This window comes from Carassius auratus, chromosome 1 (genome assembly GCF_003368295.1).
Source record: "Carassius auratus strain Wakin chromosome 1, ASM336829v1, whole genome shotgun sequence".
Classification (NCBI taxonomy): Eukaryota; Metazoa; Chordata; class Actinopteri; order Cypriniformes; family Cyprinidae; genus Carassius; species Carassius auratus.
In genome coordinates, this window is record NC_039243.1 from 22,737,277 (window position 1) to 22,761,594 (window position 24,318).

The 24,318-nt window shown below is 35.6% G+C and overlaps 1 protein-coding gene across 2 annotated transcripts; it reads right to left on the bottom strand.

Annotated features, from left to right (window-relative positions):
• Positions 1 to 437: 437 nt before the first annotated feature.
• LOC113102533 (ATP-binding cassette sub-family B member 6, mitochondrial-like) lies at positions 438 to 14,157 on the bottom strand. 2 transcript variants are annotated; one of them, XM_026265846.1, is made up of 20 exons: positions 14,059 to 14,157; positions 12,340 to 12,895; positions 10,781 to 10,918; positions 10,500 to 10,689; positions 9,345 to 9,437; positions 9,050 to 9,242; positions 8,699 to 8,820; positions 7,997 to 8,106; positions 7,779 to 7,844; positions 7,515 to 7,640; positions 7,182 to 7,258; positions 7,018 to 7,081; positions 6,513 to 6,598; positions 6,352 to 6,409; positions 5,810 to 5,914; positions 5,484 to 5,658; positions 4,688 to 4,800; positions 2,398 to 2,492; positions 2,197 to 2,265; positions 438 to 2,104 (listed from the first exon to the last, which is right to left on the bottom strand). In XM_026265846.1, exons 2-20 carry the CDS (start codon positions 12,853 to 12,855, stop codon positions 1,951 to 1,953), a joined length of 2,550 nt encoding a protein of 849 aa, XP_026121631.1. In that variant the 5' UTR covers positions 12,856 to 12,895; positions 14,059 to 14,157; the 3' UTR covers positions 438 to 1,950. The 2 variants fall into 2 exon arrangements, with proteins under 2 accessions (XP_026121631.1, XP_026121617.1); XM_026265832.1 differs by having other exon boundaries at positions 13,944 to 14,120.
• Between the last annotated feature and the right edge of the window lie 10,161 nt (positions 14,158 to 24,318).

The following is a 24,318-nucleotide window of genomic DNA, read 5'->3' on the forward strand; positions in this document are numbered from 1 at the left end:
GATTCAGGAGAGGATTCGTATTTTTGTCCGTCAGGCGCCCCCTAGAGGAAGTTAATGCATTTTCTAGACTCTAGGCAAACTGGCAATGTAATACTGATATACAATATATAATCTAAATCAGTATGGTAGTGCCAGTTTATCTGTACTATTATGGCGAAAGCTTCATGAACCTTATGTCGTCTGGTCTAGAGTCCAATCACGTAACCTATTTAATATTCATAAGACATATCTTCGATAACGTCGCTCATATGTTATAGCATCAGTGAATAATGTAGTCTTTTGAATTAATTTGAAACTATTTTAAAGATTCAGTGTCAAGGTCAGCAACAAAATATTTACAATGCACGCCGTCATTAGTTAATCTTGACAGTAGTTTTTTTTTTTTTTTTAAATACCAAAAGAGCTGTTATTAAATCAAGTGATTCAATCTACATCAGTCAGTATAAGCACTTTCAGTTTTACTCTGCACACATACAATGAGCAGCATGCACTCTAAAAAAAATAAAAAAAAAATGGGTTGGCTCAAAAAAAAGAAAGAATGAAAAAAAATCCTCAACCTTTTGCATCAATCTTTTTGATTTTCTTCTGATTTATCCGTTACACATTTTTGAAAGGTTGATTATTGAACACATTAAGCTGAGTTGTGGCCCTAGAATCAATTAGGCCTAATCCAATTATTTTATTATTATAATTATTATTATTAATAATTTTATTTTCAAGAAAAAAATCACCAGCTTACATATCACATTCTAAATGTAGCCTAAATGTAGCTATTTGGCATAATAAACAGGTAAAATATTAGTATTTATCTAATATAGCCTCCAACAACCAAACCACCAGCACTTTCAACACGATGATATAACAACAAACAGAAATTCTTTTAAATGTCAAGCATAACAGCATTAAGCATGAAATGTCTTTCCCTGCACTACAAACACAAAACATAAAATAAAGCTTATTTTCAGTATTTATTTTCCTTGTCCAGTCCTATGCAAAGCAGGCTGGGAACTAAAAACCTACCAAATTTCAAAGTTAATTAGAAAATTTGTATCAAGTTACTGCAATTTAATTTGAGAAAATTAATTACAGTTTTGTCATGAAGACTCTAGGAGAGTTAGCTTGGTAATATAACCTACTTGTAAGGGATAATCAATGGTTTTCCATGCATTAAAGGATATTAAATGCACTTTGTGGAGGAAAAGAACCACTCCGCTTCACGTATGCCCTTCTTGTCTTTACTGTACAGTAAAGTACATACAAAAAAATCTGACTTTATCCATTTACCACTGAGTTATTTTATCCAAGGCAAACTCCACCTGTTCTTTGAATAATCAATAAAAATGTACTTAAAAAAAAAACTTTTGTGTTTTTAACTGTATTTAAATACAGTATGAGTGAACAACAACATCCCAATGGCTCATTTCAACCTTGTCCCCTGAGTTTAGTGTCAGTCCTATAAAATGATCATGCTTCTTTTGCCCCTTTAGTTGAACTGAAGTTGTACACTACAGAAATCTATTGCATATATGCAATAACTAGCACTCCACATATTACAGCATGATCTTAAAACACACACATGATCATAAAGAAAGTAAAAAAGTCAGGCAAATGTGCACATAATGTCAGAAATTAATATTAAAATTGACAAAAAGATTTTGCCCTCTGGCTATAACTAAATCCTAAATGTAAAAAATAATACATTTATGGCCATATTAATTAGAGATATTATTGCACTTTGAGGGAAAGGAGTGGGACGTTATTGCAAAGAAATATCAAATTGGACTTAAATAAATAAATAAATAAATCCTTAGGCATTATGTACCACTTTTAAGAACTGGTAAAAACATAGTATGATATTGAATAATTATCATCTAACATGTCAATACAGCATTGTATGAGCTTTAAATACACACAAAACCAGATCTGGTTGCATGTCCCAAGTGTCTAATGTCAGTTGTGTCCTGCAGTGGATGTTTGTGGCTGTAGTTTCTCAGATTTCCTGTCTTTCGTCTCCGTGTCAGAGGCCGAGTCTGAATCCTGCGCCTGCTGCTGTTTCAGCCACATGTCCGAGTACAGGCCTCCCTTCGCCAACAGCTCCTCATGTCTACCACAAATAATAATACTGGGCTTCAAACCGCATAGTTCATGTATTAACCCATCTGAATTTGCATTCAGTATACCAGTGTATAAACTCACCTTCCTCTCTCCACAATCTGTCCATCACGAAGTACAAGAATCACATTGGCTCCAATGACAGTCGACAATCTATAATATGCATGTCAATGATGGTGTTAAGAAATTCTGGAATCTAGTTTCATGATTGTTTTTCCACTACAATAATCGATGGAAGATGCTTTGAGTGGAAACATCTCTCAATGAATTCAGTGATGGGTTTACCTGTGTGCCACCACAATGGTGGTTCTGTTGGTGCAGACTTTAGCCAGTGAGGCCTGAATATTTCGCTCAGTCTGTGTGTCTAGAGCAGATGTGGCCTATGGATAGAGAATCAGTAACTTAGTCAATGAAGATAAAAGTACTTTGAAATCTCGTCAAACAATTCACAAAGAAATCACATGAAGACAATCGGTTACTTGTTTTCTATTTCTTTCCAGTATAGCTGAGAAGCTCCACTCACTGAAATTTCATTAGACCCAAATCTTAACCGAATATTAAAGGGATACTTCACCCCAAAATCATAATTATGTTATTAATAGCTCACCCTCATGTCGTTCCAAACCTGTGAGACCTCCGTTTATCTTCGGAACACAGTTTAATATATTTTAGATTTAGTCCGAGAGCTCTCAGTCCCTCCATTGAAGCTGTGTGTATGGTATACTGTCCATGTCCAGAAAGGTAAGAAAAACATCATCAAAGTAGTCCATGTGACATCAGAGGGTAAGTTAGAATATTTTGAAGCATCAAAAATACATTTTGGTCCAAAAATAGCAAAAACTACGACTTTTTTCAGCATTGTCTTCACTTCCCGGTCTGTTGTGAGCGAGTTCAAAACAAAGCAGTTTGTCATATCCAGGATTCACAAACGAATCATTCGATGTATTCGGATCTTTTTGAACCAGTTCACCAAATCGAACTGAATCTTTTTAAATGGTTCGGGTCTCCAATACACATTAATCCACAAATGACTTAAGCTGTTAACTTTTTTAATGTGGCTGACACTGCCTCTGAGTTCAAACAAATCAATATCCCGGAGTAATTCATTTACTCAAACAGTACATTGACTGAACTGCTGTGAAGAGAGAACTGAAGATGAAAACCAAGCCGAGCCAGATAACGAACAATAGACTGACTCGTTCTCGAGTTAAGAACCGGTTGCATCGGTTGTCGGATCACCAGTAGTAATGGGAAGTTCGGTTCTTTTCTGCGAATTGGTTCTTTCGGACAGTTCGATTCAATAAACCGGTTGAAGAAATTGGTTCACCGGTTCTTTTGTGCTCTACGTAATGGCGTCATTTGCGATGATTGCCCTTGATTCAAGCCTTCGGTTTACCTGCGCTCATAACATTAGCACAGAATCAGTTCAGAATCAATCACCAAAAGAATCAGTTCAGTTCAGACGCTCTGTGTATCGGTTTGCTTCACGCTGAATCACACATGCGCAGTATCATCAGCTCCTCAGTTCTCAAATCGGACGCGTCTGACAGAAACGTTTCTTGACTCGAGAACGAGTCAGTCTGTTGTTCGTTATCTGGCTCGGCTTGGTGTTCATCTTCAGTTCTCTCTTCACAGCAGTTCAGTCAGTGTACTGTTTGAGTACATGAATTACTCCGGGATATTGATTTGTTAACAGCTTAAGTAATTTGTGGATTAATGCGTATTAGAGATGTGAACAGTTTAAAACGATTCAGTTCGATTTGGTGAACTGTTTCAAAAAGATCCGGTTATATCGAATGATTCGTTCGTGAAACGGATATCACAAACCTTTTTGTTTTTAATTCACTCACAACAGACACGGAAGTGAAAACAATGCTGAATAAAGTCGTAGTTTTTGCTATTTTTGGACCAAAATGTATTTTCAATGCTTCAACGAATTCTAACTGACCCTCTGATGTCACATGGAATACTTTAATGATGTTTTTCTTACCTTTCTGGACATGGACAGTAGACAGTTCACACAGCTTCAATGGAGGGACTGCAAGCTCTCGGACTAAATCTAAAATATCTTAAACTGTGTTCCGAAGATAAACGGAGGTCTTACGGGTTTGGAACGACATGACGGTGAGTTATTAATGACATAATTATGATTTTTGGGTGAACTATCCCTTTAAACTTGTCCTGACAGACTGTGATTTTACTGCATTGCGAGGTTTGGAATCAGATAATTTTTTTTATATATTTGAAAGATATATAACTTTTATAAAACAGTTTCATGGAAAATGAACTTTTTTCAAAGTTCAAAGGAGCAGCATTAATTTTTTCCCCAGCATTTATCTTTTGTGATATTATGAATGGGTTTACTGTAAGTTTTGATCAGTTTAATGCATAAATGCTCAATCGAAATATTTATTGCTTAATAATCATTCAACAATAGTGTATTTCCACAGCATTACCAAAACTTGCTTAAGCAATTAGACAACTTCTCAACAAGAAATCAAAAAACACCAGGCAAAACTGGGATAATTCCCTCATAGTGTACACGTTCTCCCATAATGCACTGGTGATGTTGTACCTCATCGAGGAGGATAATTTGTGGCGCTTTGAGGATGGTGCGAGCGATGGCGACTCTCTGCTTCTCTCCTCCGCTCAACTTTAGCCCTCTCTCACCCACCTGAGTGTCATAGCCTGCAAATAAATATCAATTATGAATATCAGCTATAATCTAAATACTATACAGTCTCAAAATGGATTGCATACTAGTTTAATTTTAGCATCACTGAGATACCATTTTAGATTTCATTAATATTAATTTTAATTTTGTGTTTTAGTAAATTAGTTGTATGATTTTTCCATGTCATTACTTTTTGTCTTTTTAAAATCTGTCTATTAGTATAAACTATATTTTATTGTATATCTTATTTTAGTACATTAGGTTAAACAAAATGAAAATGAGAAATGTTGCCTAAGCAAAGAGATAATTTTTTACAATTTTATTTCCAGTATGTTTTTCTTTTTCTTTTTTTTTTCCAATAATTTTTTTTTTTAATGGTTTTAATTTTATTTGAGTTGGGCCAGTGGATGATGTCATCGTCCAGACATCATGATGCTGGACTTCTGCAGTTGAGTCTGCCATGATGTCATCGTCCATTGTGATGTTTCACCATAGACATTGTCTGACGCCAATTTAGTAGACATCGCCCAATGCCATTTATAATAACTCTGTGGCATACAAAAACTAAATGAAATGCTCTGTCCATTGCATTGATCTAAAATAATCTTATTACATTTTATATGAATTTTCTACCATTGAATTATGCTTTCAATGCTGAAAAGTTGTGGATTTTTGTGTACAATTAAATGATTCTCACCATCCGGAAAGGTTATGATTTTGTCATGGATGTCAGCGGCAATCGCAGCCTCCTCCACCTCCTGGTCAGTAGAAGTTACTCGACCGTAGCGGATGTTGTCTCGAATGTTGTCATTAAACAGGACGGTATCCTGAGGGACGACGCCAATGTGAGCGCGCAGAGAGGACTGCTTCACCTGAGACGCAACCAGACAAATGAATTAAGAGCTTCCCATATTTAGTGCAAAACAACGTGAAACATAAAATACAGGAATTCAAATCGTTGAAGCAGGATTTTACAGGGAATATTTGGGTGCCCTTCTGTGTTTGTATCAATGACCGCTTCACCTTTGAGATGTCCTGGCCGTCTATCTTTATACACCCTCCCTGAACATCATAAAAACGGAAAATCAGACGAACGATGGTGCTCTTTCCTGATCCAGACTGTCCAATCTGAAATAAACCAAAGCAAGCCTAAAGTGGTTACACATACACTAGCGGAATAATTAAGATTCCCTTATTCTGTTATGCTGGTTTGGTGCTCAATTATTAATAATGGTTATTTTTATTATTAGTGTTTGCTGCTTAACATTTTTGTGGAAATGACAATATTTTCTCATGATTATTTTATGAAATGAAACAAAAAAAAAATCTCCCATGAAATAAATAGTCTTTTTTAACATTCAGTATATGTCTTTACTGTCATTTTCGATTCATTTAATAAAAGTATTAATATCTTTAAGTTTTAACAAGATCTTACTTACCCACACTTTTAAATGTGTGTAGTATATCAGAGTTTGCACAAAAATATTAAGCAGCACAGTTCTTGATAATAAGAAATGTTTCCTGAGCAGCAGAGAATAGAGTAGAATAGAACAGAATAGACTTACAAGTGCAGCTGTTTGACCGGGAAGTACGGTGAAAGAGACATCTTTTAGAATCTCCTTGCTGCAAAAATATCCAAAGCATATTAAAAGCTGAATGAACGTTGCTTATTTTTTACCCAAGTTTTTCTAATAATAATAAAATGAATACAACTGAAGCTGCTAACCCTTCTGTGTAGCTGAAGAAGACATTTTCAAACTCTACTTTTCCCTGTGTGTAGTCTAGGTTTCCTGCGTTGACATCATCCTTCACCTAAATCAAATCATCATGTTATTAATTATACAAAAGCTTCTATCTACAGAGCCCCGCACATGACACGCAGGAAAAAATATAAGGCTAAATTGTGTGCACGATTTACTAATTCGTTCCCTGAATGTACTAAAACGTGCACACAATTACTATAGCGTTCCCTCGATTTACTATTCCATTCACTCGATTTATAAATTGTGGGCACAATTTACTAATTCGTTCCCTTGATTTGATAAATTTTAGCAAATCGAGCGAACGCAATAGTAAATCGAGGGAACACAATAGTAATCATGTGCACGTTTTAGTACATTGAAGGAACGAATTAGAAAATCGCGCGCACAATTTATTTATTTTTTCTTGCATGTCATGTGCGGGGCGCAGTATCTATCAAATACATTTCAATGAAAAATTCATCCACTCACCTCTTCTTCCTCAGTGAAGAGCTTGAACATGCTTTCCATATCAATGAAAGAGTTCTGGATCATTCTTTTACAGGAAAGATACATGTTTACTCTTTGTTCTTTTAAAAAATATATATGTATCTATACACTGAGATAAACTATTAGCCAAGACAAAAGCTTCATACCTGTAGTATGTTCCAAACCAGTTGAGAGGAGTGTAAAGCTGGATGATGTACGTCCCAAACAGCACATAATCTCCTACCTGGAAGACCATGAGGAGTCACATATACAATAGTAATAAAAAAAAAGGTTTTATTTTACTACATTTTATAAAAATAACTATATGGAATTTTCCCTGGTTGAGAACCTCTGAAATGAAGTTATGTAGTGCATTAGCCAAGCTGTAGGCTATTTATGAAGCAACAGTCAAATTTTTCTGCTATAAAACATAGCTTACTTGATGGCTTCAGAATGAACTACCAATGGTCTGATATCTGAGGTGTCCTGACTGTTCGTACCTGAAACTTTCCCTCTGTCACGAAGTACGCACAGAGCAGAGATCCGGTCAAAAGACCCAAACCGATGATGAGGTTCTGCGTTTGATTTAAAAACGCCAGAGAGGCGTTGGTCTTCCACTCCGATACCTAAGCAAAAGAAAAATTGCATTTATTTATATTACAGTGAGCTCTTCCAACATTAAATTAATTTAAAATCAATAACCTATAAAATACAGATGAAATATAAGAAATTATGTGTGGATCGTTTAAAAAAAAAAATATTACCTGATATTTCAAGATAGCATCCTCAAAGCGTCCTACTTCATAAACCTCTGCATTGTAATATTTCACCTGTCGACAATATCATAATTTAATCACAGCATATGCAATGTTTTATTATGTGCATTATATTGTATTTCACAATAATGCATATAGCATATTTTTTTTATAAAACACATTCAGATGCTTTACTTAAACAAAGAGAGAACAAAGCAAAGCCATACTGTCTCGAAGTTCAATAAAGAGTCCACAGCTTTCGATTTGGCATTATTATCTTGTATGTTCATATCTCGTCTGTATTTTGTTCTCCATTCAGTGATTACAATAGTGAGAGCTGACAGAGACACAGATTACAACTATTAATCAATAAATCAAATGCTATAATCCAAGTATTTCCATTCTTCTTTCATTAGTGACTCCTGAGACGAAAGAATCAAAAACAATCCTGCAGAGTTTAGGTATATTATACAGCAGTATGCCGTATAATAAATTTTATTCACAAGATCAAAAGAATTCAAGAAGCGGCACAAAGAGGTACACTGACTGATATTTTGGCATTATTTAAATACTATAAGTGTTTTTTTTTAATTAGCTTGAATTTGATTTTATATTATACATGAAGTTTGATATTTTCAGTTCTCATTGTAATTTTGATCTTTTTTTTGTAATTTGTTATGTGCTTTTGTCATTTCAATATTTTTCATATCCGTTTTTGACTTGAAATGTCATAAATTTATTGAACAAAACTCAAAATGGTTGTTTATATAAATAAATAAATGAATGAATAAACAAATACTTTAAGTAATGAAGTTTTAATAAAACCAATCCTACATGAAAAGAAACCAGAAAATAAGCAACTACAGCATCTTCAGCAATCTGTGTGTTCATGTATTCACATTTAGAAATGACCATTGTTAAATACTTACTGAGGTAGAGGGCCATGCAAACGAACACTATGAGGCCAAACCAGGCATTAAAATTGGATATGAAATAGACGATGGCGATGACTATATCAGCAATGGTGGGGAAGATGCTGAACACGATGTAGCTGTCGGAAAATAAACAAAAATATATATTTCAAGATAATACAAACTGAGATCACTTCTAGTGCGAAAGCATACTGTCGGCTCTTAAGTTTTATATACATACATGCTAATGCATCCGAGAATTAATATTGCACACAGACCTAATTGACCTTGTTTATTCTTGCATTTAAATGCAAACACCTTGAGGTAAGAAGGTCTCTAGTATCAAGATACTGTAAAGCTAGCTCTCACCTCAGCAGGCTGTTGATAGATGAGGTTCCTCTGTCGATGCTTCTCAGGACGTCCCCTGTGCGGCGACCCAGGTGCCAGCGCAGAGACAGAGAGTGCAGATGAGCGAAGAGACGCACCTGGACCAAACAGTTAGTGTACTGCTGCACACGAATCCACAAGAACGAACGCAAGTTACTCACAAACCCAGACGCACCTGGAGATCGATACAAATGAAGATCAGACTGTGGTCAGATTCTAAAGGATATTCCATGTCATGCTACAAAGATATCATGAAATTAGGAGATGTTCCCCTCACCAGCTCCACCTCCCTGCAGGAACTTCAGGAGCCCGTAAACACACACTGTAGTCGCCAGAGTCTTCCAAGAGCTCCCATCTGTCAGCTGGTTCACTGGGACAGGAGGAAAATCAATGTGTTAGCATGTAAAAGAGATTAATAATCAATTTGGAAAAGTCTCCAAATCTGCAAAAGGGTAGCTAAATGTAACAAATCATGTTAAAACGTTTATTTGGAAAATTAAACATTTGATTACACTTTGATAGTTGCTTTAAGCTTTTCACGTTCCCGAATCTATGTATCAGCATATGAGAATGTATTGTGCATGTTATTTTTTGAGAGACATTGATGTTGTGACATGATCGATGAATGATGTGGATTTAAAAAGAGATGGATTTTTTAAGGTAACAATTATTTATTTTTTTAGCTGCAAGTATTCAGTGATTAATGTGAAGTGTGTTATATTGATGTTTTAGTACTAATATTCCAACCGACAGACAGTTTTTGACAGACATTTCTGTAATTATACAATTTGCAGGAGAAATGTTTTGTGTGTGTGTGTGTTTGTGTGAAGTTAATTATATTTATTTTAGGAAATTATGTTTTTTTCATAGCTTAAAATAATTACGTTACTCAGAAACTGACGTTTCATTCATCTGTCAAATTCGTTGACTTTTGAAAATCAAGTCTTTCTTTACAGCTGCAGTCAAGAAAAATGAAAGAAAAACACTGTAGTTAAAATATTGAATATTCACAGATGAAAGTTGATTACTTCTGAAGTTATGTGCGTTTCTTAGAACGAATTCAAGCAGGATAAATGTCAAGCCTATGATTCTGTGCTTATACTTTCTCTAAGCTTCACAGAATTACACCATATTTTAGATTTGACACATTTACTAGGTGTGCAGTATTATTTATATAATATGAATATTATTCTAAATTTTATTATTCTAAAAAAGCAATGGGTATTTTCATTGTATATGGAAAAAAAAATTCTAAATTCGTTTCAAAGCATGAATTGATACAGCATGAAATCGACAGCCAATGCATGCAAATAGGGCTAAGGATCCCATTTGAGATAAGACAACTGCACCGAAAGTGCAATTATGTATTTCCCTTCCATCTCATAAATAACTGAATAGAGCTATTTATAAGAGTAAGACTCTTATTCTGTACCTATGTTCTTGTAGAAGATGGGTACAAACACATTGATGACACGCTCCACTACCAGCAACCCAAGACAAAGCAGAACTAGCAGCTGGAGCAGGGCGTTCCCTTTAGGCCACATGTACGGCACCAAAAGACGGAGCTTCTTCCCAAAATCTTTCCAAGTAGACTGATTCTCATCGGAATTACCCAAGAGTGGCTAAAAAGATGCAAGAGATGTATAAATGAGATTAATAATGAAGAGAATAAGATGCATTCATGCAGATTTGAGAGTGAATCTAATGTCTTACTACACTGTGCTCCACATCTCGCTCGTTTTCATTGACCAGAAGCATGTACGGTCGGCGTGGCAAGCCTGGAGCTTTGAGGCCTAACAGGAACAGCAATCCTGAGGCGAAGTATCGAACTAACCAGAAAGCAAACTCCATCTGCAGACATAAAGTCACAATGAACATTATGTATACAGTGATTATGACAAAGAATGACATTACTATAATGTGTAATAATAATTAAAGTATGACATTACTATAATATGTCTCACATTTCGAGAGTTTTAGTCATTAGCTTTAAAACAAAGGACTTTAGCTTTTGTGGTTTCTTTGGCTTTAATAAAATGTTATTTTGTGGTGTGGAATTAATTGGAATTCGATCCAGTGAATTTATCTCCTTTAATTAGTAACTTAAAGTAAAAAATCTGTAGCACTCGTAAGTTGTGTTTAAAACAAATTTAGAACAAAATGCATAAAAAAAGAGAATCAAAAACATTTTTAAATATAAAATATATAAGCCTAATTTAATAAAATATAAAATAGTTTCAGATTCATTTTTACGTCAACTAACATTTATAATCATATTATTTATATTACAATTAATTGAAGTCATATGTAATTTCTAAATTGAATTCATGTTTAATAATTAATGATTATTGCTCATCTATTAAAGTTTTAACAATATTTGTAAATATAAAATATTTAGATTATACATAGTATAATACGTATATCTATCTACTCTATATTTATCCTGATTTTAATTCTATCCTATTGTATTTTGTCCTGAGATAATTATAATAGTTAATGCAATAATAATAATTTTTATCTTATTTTATTATACATGTATATATGCAAAGCCTTTTATTATTATTTGAAAACTGGACTATTTTTGTAAATGCTTATTTAGGAAAATCTGGTAAATTAGATGCCATTTTTAAAACATGCATTTAACTTCTGCTTTCAACATTCATAGTTTAAAGCAAGAGCGAGTAGAGTAAAAGTGCCATGTCATGAAGTTTCGCAGAAACTGTTATCTGATTGGTCAATCTTAAACAGTCAGGGCGTGGCAGGAAGGAATGCAGCTAGTGGCACATGGCCCTGCCTGCTATTTAAGTACACATAATGACTCAACAATATTGTTAATGACCATCAAGAGAGGATTGATAGAACTGGAGTCATTTGTTGGATCCTCTATTTATCATAAATTTCACATTATTACCATAATGCCGATTCATGCTGTGTGAGCAGCATTCCCACATGTCACCACTTTGAAATATTTCCACTTCAGACAGAACAATGGCATCAGTGCCAAAGGTTATTAAAGCACAGAAATGCATTATAATTACAATAGAAATTACATTAAAAAGCACTAAAAAGAACCCTTTGTAATATAATCTGCATAACTTGACAAAACCTGGCATGTAACTTGACAAAACTCAACATGAAGAAAGTTTAGGAGAAATAAGCCATTACTTTCCAACTGGTGGATGATAAACAGGCAAAAAAATTGACTTAGATTATTGCAACAAATAAACATTATTAACATAAACACCACTCCCTAACCGATCACACACACGTACCTGTTGATCAGACTTTTCCAGAGTCCACCACCACTGAGGGCTCATCCAAGACACAAACGCCAGGTTTTCAGCCGCAAATGCTACGGCCCAGAACAGCAACAGTAGCGTACTGTGTCCTCTGGTTCTGTCCCTCACCAGAGCCCTCCTCCTCTCCAGATGCAGCAGGGCCACGGCCCAAATCCAGCCCAGCATGGAGAGACAGCCCGACAGAACCACGTATCCTGGTAGCTCTCCGCTCCGAATGATTCGAAACACCATCCAGCCCAGAGCCTGCAGGACGAGCAGCACCGACAGGCCCACTTGGAGCAGGTAAAGTCGAGAGCGAGGGATGAACTTGGGCTCCATGTCTGTGCCGTAGCGTCTGTAGCATATACACAGAAAAGTGCCGAAGAGGAAGGAGAGGGTGAGGAGAACGGATGGCACCAGGGTGAAGTAGAAGCAGAGAGTCAGACCGCCCTCTGTCCAGACATGCTGCATGGAGACTCCTGCTTCACAGTAACTCTTTATCTCCACCATGATGATGGTGGTGGTGGGGGTGGACCCACAAAAAGAATATCTGGAAAAAACAAAATGGTGAGAAACCTAATTAACTTTTATTTCCCACAACAAAAACATACCGTGGCAGTACCATAGTATAGGGATTGTAATGGGAATGCCATGGTACAGTATGGTTTCCATATTCATATACTACAGTGTTTAACTCCAAGGCATTTACTACAAATGACAAAAAATACCTAAGTAGTGTCATGTACATGTGGAAGATGTTGTATTTTCATGGACATGTGCAAAAAAATTAGTATTACCATGGTACATGCTCCAAAATGGTACTACTGAAGTAAATTTATACAGTTCTGTGGCTGTACCACATCCATGGTACTACCTGCATTATTATAGATAAACAACTGACAACTGAAATAATAATAAAGAAAATCATTACTTCAGATTAAATGGAAAAACTAAGCAAGAAAACATTTCTTATTTTTATTTTGTTTAACCTGATGTAGTAAAATAACTAAAATGAAATAAAAAATGATGAAGAAAAATACATAGTTTTAACAATACATTTTAAATGGCAAAAATACAAAATAAAATTACTAAAACTATAACTTTTTTTTACTTCTTAAAATTTTAACTCTAATAAAAATATCTAAATATAACAAAACTATAGGCCTAATATTCAATAAAATAGCACGGCATAGTACAGTGACACTACTACTATGGTTCAAAAATTATTAACATATTCATATACCCTGGTATTTACATGCAACCCAAGGTACTTCAAATAATACCAGGATAATACCATAGTACAACAACAAAAAACATCAACAACAATAAACTCTGAAACCTTTTACAAGAATATATTATATTTAAATGTGATATACAGAAGTCAAACAGTTGTGACGAACTTGCTAAAACTCTAACGTCGTCACCGTAGTAAAATATATTGCACTCATAACACGGTACTGCCTCGCTACTATACCATGTCCAAAAAATAAAGTTAATCTTTATGAGTAATTTATTATCATATCATACCATAGCATTACCACATGATACCACGTTAATAATAATAAAAAAAAAAAAAAAAAAAAAGGTTATGAACTAACCTTTTTCAAATGTCACTGCTTTAAGTGCGCCTTTGAATAATTATCCCCTCAGATGACCGTTACTGCAGCTAAAACATTTACACGTCTGTGTTTGCTGTCGCGGTCATAAACTCACCTTGTTCACTATCCATGACATAATACAGCCTGCCTACACAATAACACCGGGGCAGACAGACCTCACGCTTCTCAGGGTCCTAGCGCACTAAATATCCTACTCTAATGTAATGTCAACAGGTGGCGTGGGTAGTGTTACTTTTTTTCAGCGCTAATTAGAATGGTCCAATAACACGTCGTTGTGATTACTCGATGAGCTTTTAAAAATAAAAAGGTTAATTATTGCGATTATGTCAAGCCATTTAGTATATAAACCTGTTTCTGATGCAGAAAATCTTCATGCATTCATGACCTCTAGACTGGACTATTGTAATGCACTGCTAGGTGGTTGTTCTGCATCTTCATTAAATGTAGGCCTACAGGTTTAGTCCAAAATGCAGCGGCTAGAGTCCTTACCAGGTCAAGAAATTGATAATTTACCCAAATTTTACAGTATCTGCACTGGCCACCCATTAAGTTCCGTATCAGTTACAAAATATTACAAATCAATTTTGCTTGGTTGGAACAGCCACACTAATTATGTCTCTATTTATTTTCTTTATTTATTTCTCTTTCTGCCATGAAATTGACATCCTGTGGTAACTACACAAGCTCCAATCTGGATCCTGAACACCTGATGCCAACCTCTCAGAGGACATCAGATGATGCCAACTCTGAAACAACAGAACTACCAAATTTTGCTAGATTTTGATTGCAAAATATAATCATTGCTGTTCGTCTGTTTGATGAAATGAACTTTCCCATACATTTTAGCCTATGTAAATCAATTTGACATACAGTAGTTACCACTGACAAACTACTACTAAATATATTGTAGAAACTTAATTTCCTGTAAAGCTGCTTTGCTATGATATGTATTTGTGTGAAAAGTTACTTGTCATACAGTCAAGTATGGTGACCCATACTCAGAATTTGTGCTCTGCATTTACCCCATCCAAAGTGCACACACAGCAGTGAACACACACACACACACACACACCCAGAGCAGTGAGCAGCCATTTATGCTGCAGCGCCCAGGGAGCAGCTGAGGGTTCGGTGCTTTGCTCAAGGGCACCAAAGTCGTGGTATTGCCAGCCTGAGACTCAAACCCACAATCTTAGGGTTATGAGTCAAACTCTCTAACCACTAGGCCACGACTTGAATCCCAGAATCCCAGAATCCATTTTCATGCTACTACTTTTTTTAGGTTCTAATACCTGTTCCATTAGGTACTATTATTTATTTGTTGAATAAGTTTTTAGATTCTAGTACTTTTTAAAAAGATTATTAATTAGTTGTTATTTATAAGATAGTAACTATTCAGTTGTTACTAAAAACACATTTCCAATTTTTGTCATCCACATCTATGGAAATAGATATCAGCTTTGATATTATGTTCCACTTGTTCCATTTTTTATTAATTTATTTTTAAAACTATTGGCCTACATGTCATTAGAGAGTACTTTATTCTTATATAACAGTGTTTATTAATTAGATTGTACCTAATAAATAGACACTAATATATATGATTACAAACAAGTATTTGTTATTGGTTGGATGATACGTTTCGATTAAAAGGCTACGTGAAATGTAGCCTACAGATTGGATTGTTTTTATGGACACTGATAAAGTAACAGATGCCATTTGTAATCACAGTATATGACGTTTTGTGAGGATATGTTAACACCTGTGAAACTGTTCAAAATCGTTCGCCTTTAAAGAGAGAATCACATTAAAATATCTCAGGCTACAGATAAATTAAGTGTGAAATTAAGAGAGCTAAAGCAGTTTATAAGAAGATTTTGAGTCAAAATTGAAAATAGGGAATTCAGGTTCTGTTTGGGAGGGGATGCATTTAATAAAAGGTCAGGAGAGTAGGAAAACCAGTAATATAATTAATTTGAATGGATTCAGTTAAGACAGTTTTGTCACAGGAATTTAATATTTTGTATTTAAGATTTGTTACTTATGATTTTAAACAGGAAATCTAGTGTTTGAAAATTTAATGTACGGGTAAACAGGGACCATGCTTATGTATTTTTTTGCTGAGCCGCTAGGAAAAAAAATGTGTCTGTCCCTTCAAAAAAACAAAACAAAAACAACTACCTGCATGGTGGAAGCAGTCTACAGTGATTCAGAATCCCTAAGACTAGTATTCTAGTCTTTGTATTGAGTGATTCCAGTGACAAAAATGCATAGTGCACAGACATTTGATGATTTGTGATGTTTAGATCTTTAGTTATGAAATGTTTTTAAAATATTTAGTTCAGAGAGAAATTATGCAAAGTACACAGAGATCTTCAGACCCCCTTCACTTTGCGTAAACTGTGTAGAGGATTTAGTAGTAACTCTCTTAAACTTTAGCATTTAGATAAGCCAAAAACATTGTTAAGTTACTTATTATTGCCAAACATTTTAGTTGAGCAACTCATTGATTAATTTAGATTGGATTTTAATCTTGTAGGATGGATTTTAGATTTTCTTGTGCAGAGAAATCTTTTCCGAATGGCTGGTGTCATCTAATGGGTCACCTCAAGGATGGAAGCAGCCACATCTGGCTGTAGTTGTTCTGCATGAAATGCTACGGATTTGTGGTTGTTGTATCTGCTATTTTAGTTGTCTTATGTTATTGTGTATTCTGTGGTGTATGTATGGTTGTACTGCTGCCTATCTTGGCCAGGACACTCTTGAAAAAGAGATTTTTAATCTCAGCGAGTACTTTCCTGGTTAAAAAAAAAAAAAAAAAAAAAAAGGATGTGTCCTCTCTCCTTTATTATTTATTTTGAACACAAATGGGTGTAGGAGTAGTTTTAGAAATAGGCATATTATAAAATTTGCTGATGATTCTGTAACTGTTATCTATTGAGTGAGGAGGATTCTGCGCATGAGCCTGTAGTGGATGATTTTATTGTCTGGTGTCAGAAGGCTTTTCTAAAACGTAATGTTCTTAAGACTAAAAAGATAACTATTGATCTAGTAGTATGAGCAAACAAATATGAATGTAGTTTGTACTGAGAGTGTTAAACAGATTAGTAAAACAGATCGGCTTACATTAATTTATGTCCTCAGCTTAAATCTAAAGTAAATACTTTTTAGGATGATTGTGTGTTTGTGTTCTGTAGTGCGTATATGTTGTCTTGTGTGATATGCTTGTATGCTGCAACCAAATTGCCTCGGGGAAAATAAAAAAGATGAACTGAACTGAACTTATTCATATACTTATTGATTAGCTACATATTCAGTAGATACATGTTAATTAGATAGTAGTTCTTATTCCAAATGTAAGATTTTTTTATAATAATTTGACTGAACTCTACAGGCTAAAAAAGCAGGTGTGACTAGTATAACATTTATTAGTAACGATTATGTATAGTGACACGATCATCAGCTGGAGTGTTCATGAACTCCAGTAGAGGGCACTCCTCTCAGGACTCTTGCATTTGGTGTCCATTTCCCATAATCCCGTGCTTAGGGCTAATCAGCGCCAGGTGTTCCCCATTAGGACTCCCCTATATATACTGTGTTTGGACTGTCAATGATTGCAAAGTCTTGTTTATCCCCGTCTAGCATTTCTGAGCATTTGCTTCTTGATTTGTAATACATTATCTTGGACTGTCCCTCTTCTATTGATTCTCTGCTTTGATTGTGACCTGTTACTTGCCTGCCCTGATCCAAGCCTGGTAACAAACCTCGATTCAGATTATCTGTGATATCCTTGACGCTGTTGATAGACCTCTGCATGGTTGTATGTATACTAATAAACATTTAGAAAGGATCCGAATGCCCCTGACTCCATGTTACAACTAGTATCTAATGAATACTTACAAGTATGATTTAAAAAAGCAACAAGTCACAATTGGAACACAATCAGAACTGAATAGTTGATATCGGAATGACCGATCCTCATAATAGTATACTACTAATAATAAAATGGTATAATAATAATTACTAGTAGTCATTAGTGAAATATTAGTGTCTAATAAATAAGAATTAGTATCTAATAAATAAATAGTAGACTATCTTTAAAAAGTTGCCAGAACCTAAAGAATAAGCACTAGTCGCTAATGAATAAGTAATGGGATAGCTTATACTAGTAGCTAAAAAATAAGTTCTAGAAGCATGAAAATAGACACTTGAACATTTTAAAGGGGGGGGGGGGGGTGAAATGCTATTTCATGCATACTGAGTTTTTTACACTGTTAAAGAGTTGGATTCCCATGCTAAACATGGACAAAGTTTCAAAAATTAAGTTGTACGTTTGAAGGAGTATTTCTGTTCCAAAAGTACCTCTTCCGGTTTGTCACAAGTTTCGGAAAGTTTTTTTCGAGTATGGCTCTGTGTGACGTTAGATGGAGCGGAATTTCCTTATATGGGTCCTGAGGGCGCGTCTGCCGGAAGAGCACGCGCTCCCATATAGCAGCGCACTGAGAGCACAACAGACTTCACTGATCAGAGCGAGAGCGTCGCGAAATGTCACAAAAGGAGTGTGTTTTTGGTTGCCAGGGCAAGACAACCCTGCACAGATTACCAAAGAAAAAACAGCATTAAGGGACCAGTGGATGGAGTTTATTTTTACAGAGCATCAACAGAGTTGTGCAAGTGTTTGTGTTTGTTCCCTGCATTTCGAAAATGCTTGTTTTACTAACAAGGCCCAGTTTGACGACGGATTTGCGTATCGTTTATTTCTTAAGGATGATGCAATCCCAACGAAAAAGGGTCACGATCGTGTGTTGGAACCGCAGGCGGTGAGTAAAACTGCTTAAAATATCTCTGCCTCCTTGTTAGTGCGTTCGCCTCCCATCGGAGACCTGGGTTCGAGCCCCGCTCGGAGCGAGTCATTGCTGCTGCTGCTCTTGTTCAGTTTCAGCCTCGGGATCTGATTCTGGATCATAAATATACGCTGAATCTGACTGTTAGCCATGGTTTGTTTTGGATGATGGTTTTTCCCTTACGGTAAAGTCACAGCTTCCAGACGCTCTCAACGCAAAAGCCTACTGGCGCTCGTGATTCTTTAGCTCCGCCCACACGTCACGCCTCCAGTCGGTCGTGTTTTTCCGGGAAAAATTGGTACAGACTATCTTCCTCTTATGAATAAAATAAAACTAAAGACTTTTTGGTAGGGGTGCTCCGATCACGATCGGCCGATCGTTAATGCGCATCTCATCAGTAAAGCCGGTTCTCTATAATCAGCGGTTAATTCCATCAGGTGCATGATTTCACATAGAGCAGCTGTTACTACACAGAGCAGTTGTTAACTGAGAAAATGCACCAAAAAACACTGAAAATGAAGTGGATTTGCGCATCTTCTCTATTAACAACAGCTCTCTGTAGTAACAGCTGCTCTATGTGAAATCACGCACCTGATGGAATTAACCGCTGATTAGAGAACCGGCTTTACTGACGAGATACGCATTAACGATCGGCCGATCGTGATCGGAGCACCCCTACTTTTTGGAGTTATGAAGGATGCAGTACTACTCTATAGGTACTCAAGATTAGCAGGATATTGAGTGAAAACGAGCATTTCACCCCCCCCCCCTCTTTAAAGATTACATGTTAACCCGGCTTGCCATTTTGCTGTGAATTTCCATTGTATGTAAAATATAGAATTTGGGGACACAATAATTAAAATTATTATACTTTTTGGAACATAAATGTAAGACAAAGAAATGTAAGACATATTTATAAGACATTTGAATGCGACTCATTGGACAATTCTGTAGATGCGCCAAGCACCTCCTGGAGGAATAAATAGGTGTTAATAGTTGAAAAAAATGATTAATTGAATTTACTAATTTTTTAGTAATGTTAAGTGGTTGCAATCAATTTATTTTAGCTATATTTAAACAAACTAATTTAGTTGATTCAATTTCAGCAAAATTTGTTTATTTAAATGTAAAGTATATTGATTGCAACCACTTACTATACAAAAATTTTGTAAATTCAATTAATCATTTTTTTTCAGTGTACATGTTTATTATTATTACTATTATTATTGATTTATTTTAAGAGACAGACTAAACAGCAACATTTATTGTGTAAAACAGTTGCTAGTAGCCATTGTTTTTTCCATACAATGGAAGTCAGTGGTTATAACATATGTTTGGTTACAAACATTCTTCAGAATATCTTGTTTGTGTTGAACAGAAATATGAAATTCCTACAAATTTGAGACTATTTGACTATTTTTGACAAGTAAACTATGTCATTTTTGACTGAACTATTACTTTAAATACGCTAACTCTTTTTGCTGCAAACTGGAATTTCACCAGCAGAGAGCAATATTATACAGACAATGTTTGTCATAAACGTGCCCTGTACACACTGCCTACACTACCCGCTACTACCTAATATTTTTGTGCAACAGTATAAATAAAATGCATTCTCATTTAGCAATCTGATAAAATGAGTAAACCAGACAAATGCTGTCATTACTTCAGGTCCACACATCACAATGGAAATGGAAGGTCACGTTGTTGATTGCACAGTAGTATATGTGCAGTGTGCTCTGTTGTAAGCCATCCAGATATTCCATATATACAGAAGAAAATTACATATTGTGCAAAATATACTGTAGAATACTACAGCAATAGTAAGTGTAGAATATAGCAGTGTGGTTTTGCAAACTCAGGCCCTTTCTTTGTTTTGCATTGTGCTGAGGGTAATGTCATTTTTTTACTTACTCCATGCTTTTGCACACTTAACACATGAAGAAAGAAAAACCCTGCTAGTCTATTTATGTAACTTCTTGTCATTTTGTCTGTGTATATTTAATTCAATTCATTTGATTCAGTAATTCAGTTTATTTGTATAGTGCTTTTTACGATACAAATCATTGCAAAGCAACTTAAAAGAAAATTAAGTTTCTACAATATTTAGTAGTAGCTTATAAGTGGTGATCAGTTTATGTGCAAGTGACAGGAATTTTCAGAAAAATGTATACAAGACATAGTCAACCAAACGATAAATACCATTAACAGCAATTATAATGTGATTGCATAGTAAGTAACAATATTTGTTAGTTATGTATGTTGTTTCAGGGTTAGCATCATCTGAGGTCCTCTGAGGGGTTGGCATCATATCTTCTCAGGTGTTCTGGGTCCAAACTGGAGCTTGTGTAAATCCAAGTTTCAAAACAGAGAAACAAATAGAGACATCATTAGCATAGCTGCTGTTCCAACAAAGTAAAATCAAATAGTTTAACCCAAGCTAAAGAATAAGAATGTGCATTTGATCAGATACAACTGCAGTCACAAATTATGAGATGCATTTTTCGAATGCTTGGTGAAAGAGATATGTTTTTAATCTAGATTTAAACAGAGAGAGTGTGTCTGAACCCTGAACATTATCAGGAAGGCTATTCCAGAGTTTTTGAGCTCTACCTCCTTAAGTGGACTTTGCTATCCTAGAAACTACCAAAAGTCCAGTATATTTTTTGGCCTTAGGGTGCGTGATGGGTTGTAGCTTGGTATAAGGCTAGTTAGGTACGCAGGAGCTAAACCATTTAGGGCCTTATAGGTAAGTAATGATAATTTGAAACTGATACGGAACTTAATAGGTAGCCAGTGCAGAGACTTGTAAAATTGGGGTAATATGATCATATTTTCTTGACCTGGTAAGGACTCTAGCTGCTGCATTTTGGACTACCTGTAGCTTGTTTATTGAAGAAGCAGGACAACCACCAAGAAGTGTGTTACAATAGTCCAGTCTAGAGGTCATGAATGCATGAACTAGCTTTTCTGCATCAGAAACAGGTAACATTTCGTAGCTTGGCAATGTTACTAAGATGGATGAATGCTGTTTTTATAACATGGGAAATATGGTTTTCTAAAGACAAGTTGCTGTCTAATATAACACCCAGAGTCTTGACTGAAGAGGAAGTAACAGTACATCCGTCTAGTTGCAAATTGTAGTCTAGACTCTGTATTTAATTTTTTTTTGGTCCAATAAGTAAAGTCTGTCTTATCCTAATTTAATAGAAGAAAATTATTGTTCATCAGAGATTACAAAAAGTAATGAGTAAATGATGACAGAATGGTCATTTTTGGTTGGGTGAACTATACATTTAATTAATTTTCTTAATTTTCTTATTATTACTATGGAAATATTAAATAATTTCTTTAATGAAATGAAACTCTAAATAATAAACTAAAACTGCCAGTAGGTGGTGGTAAATGTCTTAATGATTAAGTCATTGAGTCATTTATTCATTTGTTTGAATCATTTAGGAGCAAGTGGCGGTTCTAGGATCTTTCTGTAACAGGGGCCAATAAGGGGCCACATGTTACATTCAGGGGCCAAGTACAGGGTACATTCAAGCACATTAAATAATTTTTTCAGTACGGTGCAAATACATTTCGGCAGTCATTCCTTTTTCAAACGCTCAAATAAAAAAATATGAGTCAGTAAAGTTATTAATGATTTTTTTTTTTTCATTTATTTATACTGTGCATAAAGGACACAATGCAACACACACACACACACACACACACACACACACAAATTTCATTTTGAATGTTCCTACTGGTGTATTTTGCATTGCCATGTGCATTCATGCTTTTCTCAATGAATGAATCGTGCTGTGCAATTGCATTCCAAGATGGCTAAGAAATTGCAAGCAAACACAGCACTTCTGTGATGTTCTGATTTGCAATGATCTCTAAAGCCACCATTTCTGCACAGTGGTTTTTTCCAATTAATATCCCTGATTCTGACATGAATATAGACATTGGGGAATTTGGGAGCGAAAAGTGGCGACAAGGGTAACAAAAAACAGAGTCTCTAGAGACAGAATACTCCAGCCACGTAAAGAATGTACCGCCTTATATTGTTTCCATGGCGACGCGCCGTGCTTGTCATGTGACACAACACAGCCAAAATAGACCTGTATGACACATGGATCACTTTTATTTCGTTTTTCCTGTTTTATTCAAAACATTTGCAAACATACTCACTATATTATGAAATATCTGATATTCCGATTCTGAAATATGTGCAAGTAAATGTATTTGGTAGCTTAAACACTTTTATATCGACCGTGTTAGTTGATCTATACCAGGTGATGGGCGCCGCCATGTTTTCAGAGCGGTCGTGCTTCACGCCGGGGTTAACGACACCACGCTGCGGCAGACGGAGACGCTGAAGAGGGACTTTAGCAGCCTGATCGAGACGGTTCGCAGCACGACGCCCGCGGCGACGATCATCGTGTCAGGACCACTGCCCACATATCGACGAGGACACGAAAGGTTCAGTAGACTTTTTGCTTTAAATGAATGGTTGTTGTCATGGTGTAAAGAACAGAAACTGCTATTTGTTAATAACTGGAATCTTTTCTGGGTGCGTCCTAGACTGTTTTGCGCTGATGGATTACACCCCAGCAGAGTCGGAGCGGAGCTGCTCTCTGACAACATCTCCAGGACTACTAAACTACTAAGACTTTGTCTGTTCCCCGAATAGTGAGGTCAAAATATAAATATAATGTAAGATCTAGAAAAAATCTTATCGTAATTAAACCAGAAAAATGTAAAGTAAATGAACAAAAACAATTTTTTAAGTTTGGGCTCATAAATATTAGATCACTCACACCAAAAGCAGTTATTGTAAATGAAATGATCACAGATAATAGTTTTGATGTACTCTGCTTGACTGAAACCTGGCTAAAACCAAATGATTATTTTGGTTTAAATGAGTCTACTCCACCAAACTACTGTTATAAGCATGAGCCCCATCAGACTGGTCATGGCGGAGGTGTTGCAACAATATATAGTGATATTCTCAATGTTACCCAGAAAACAGGATACAGGTTTTACTCTTTTGAAATACTTCTGCTAAATGTTACTCTGCCGGACATGCAAAAGAAATCTAATGTATCTCTTGCTCTGGCTACTGTGTATAGACCACCAGGGCCGTATACAGAATTCCTAAAAAATTTTGCAGAGTTCCTCTCAGACCTTCTAGTTACAGTTTATAAGGTGCTAATCATGGGAGATTTTAATATTCACGTTGATAATGCAAATGATACATTACTCCTTTGGAGTCAAGCAAGATGCCACCGGACCCACTCATCGTTTTAATCATACACTAGATTTAATTATATCGCATGGAATCGATCTTACTGCTATAGATATTGTACCTCAAAGTGATGATATTACAGACCATTTCCTTGTATCGTGCATGCTGCGTCTCACTGATATTAACTATATGTCGCAGCGATAACATCTGGGCAGAACTATTGTTCCAGCCACCAAAGAAAGATTCGCAAATAACCTGCCTGATCTATCTC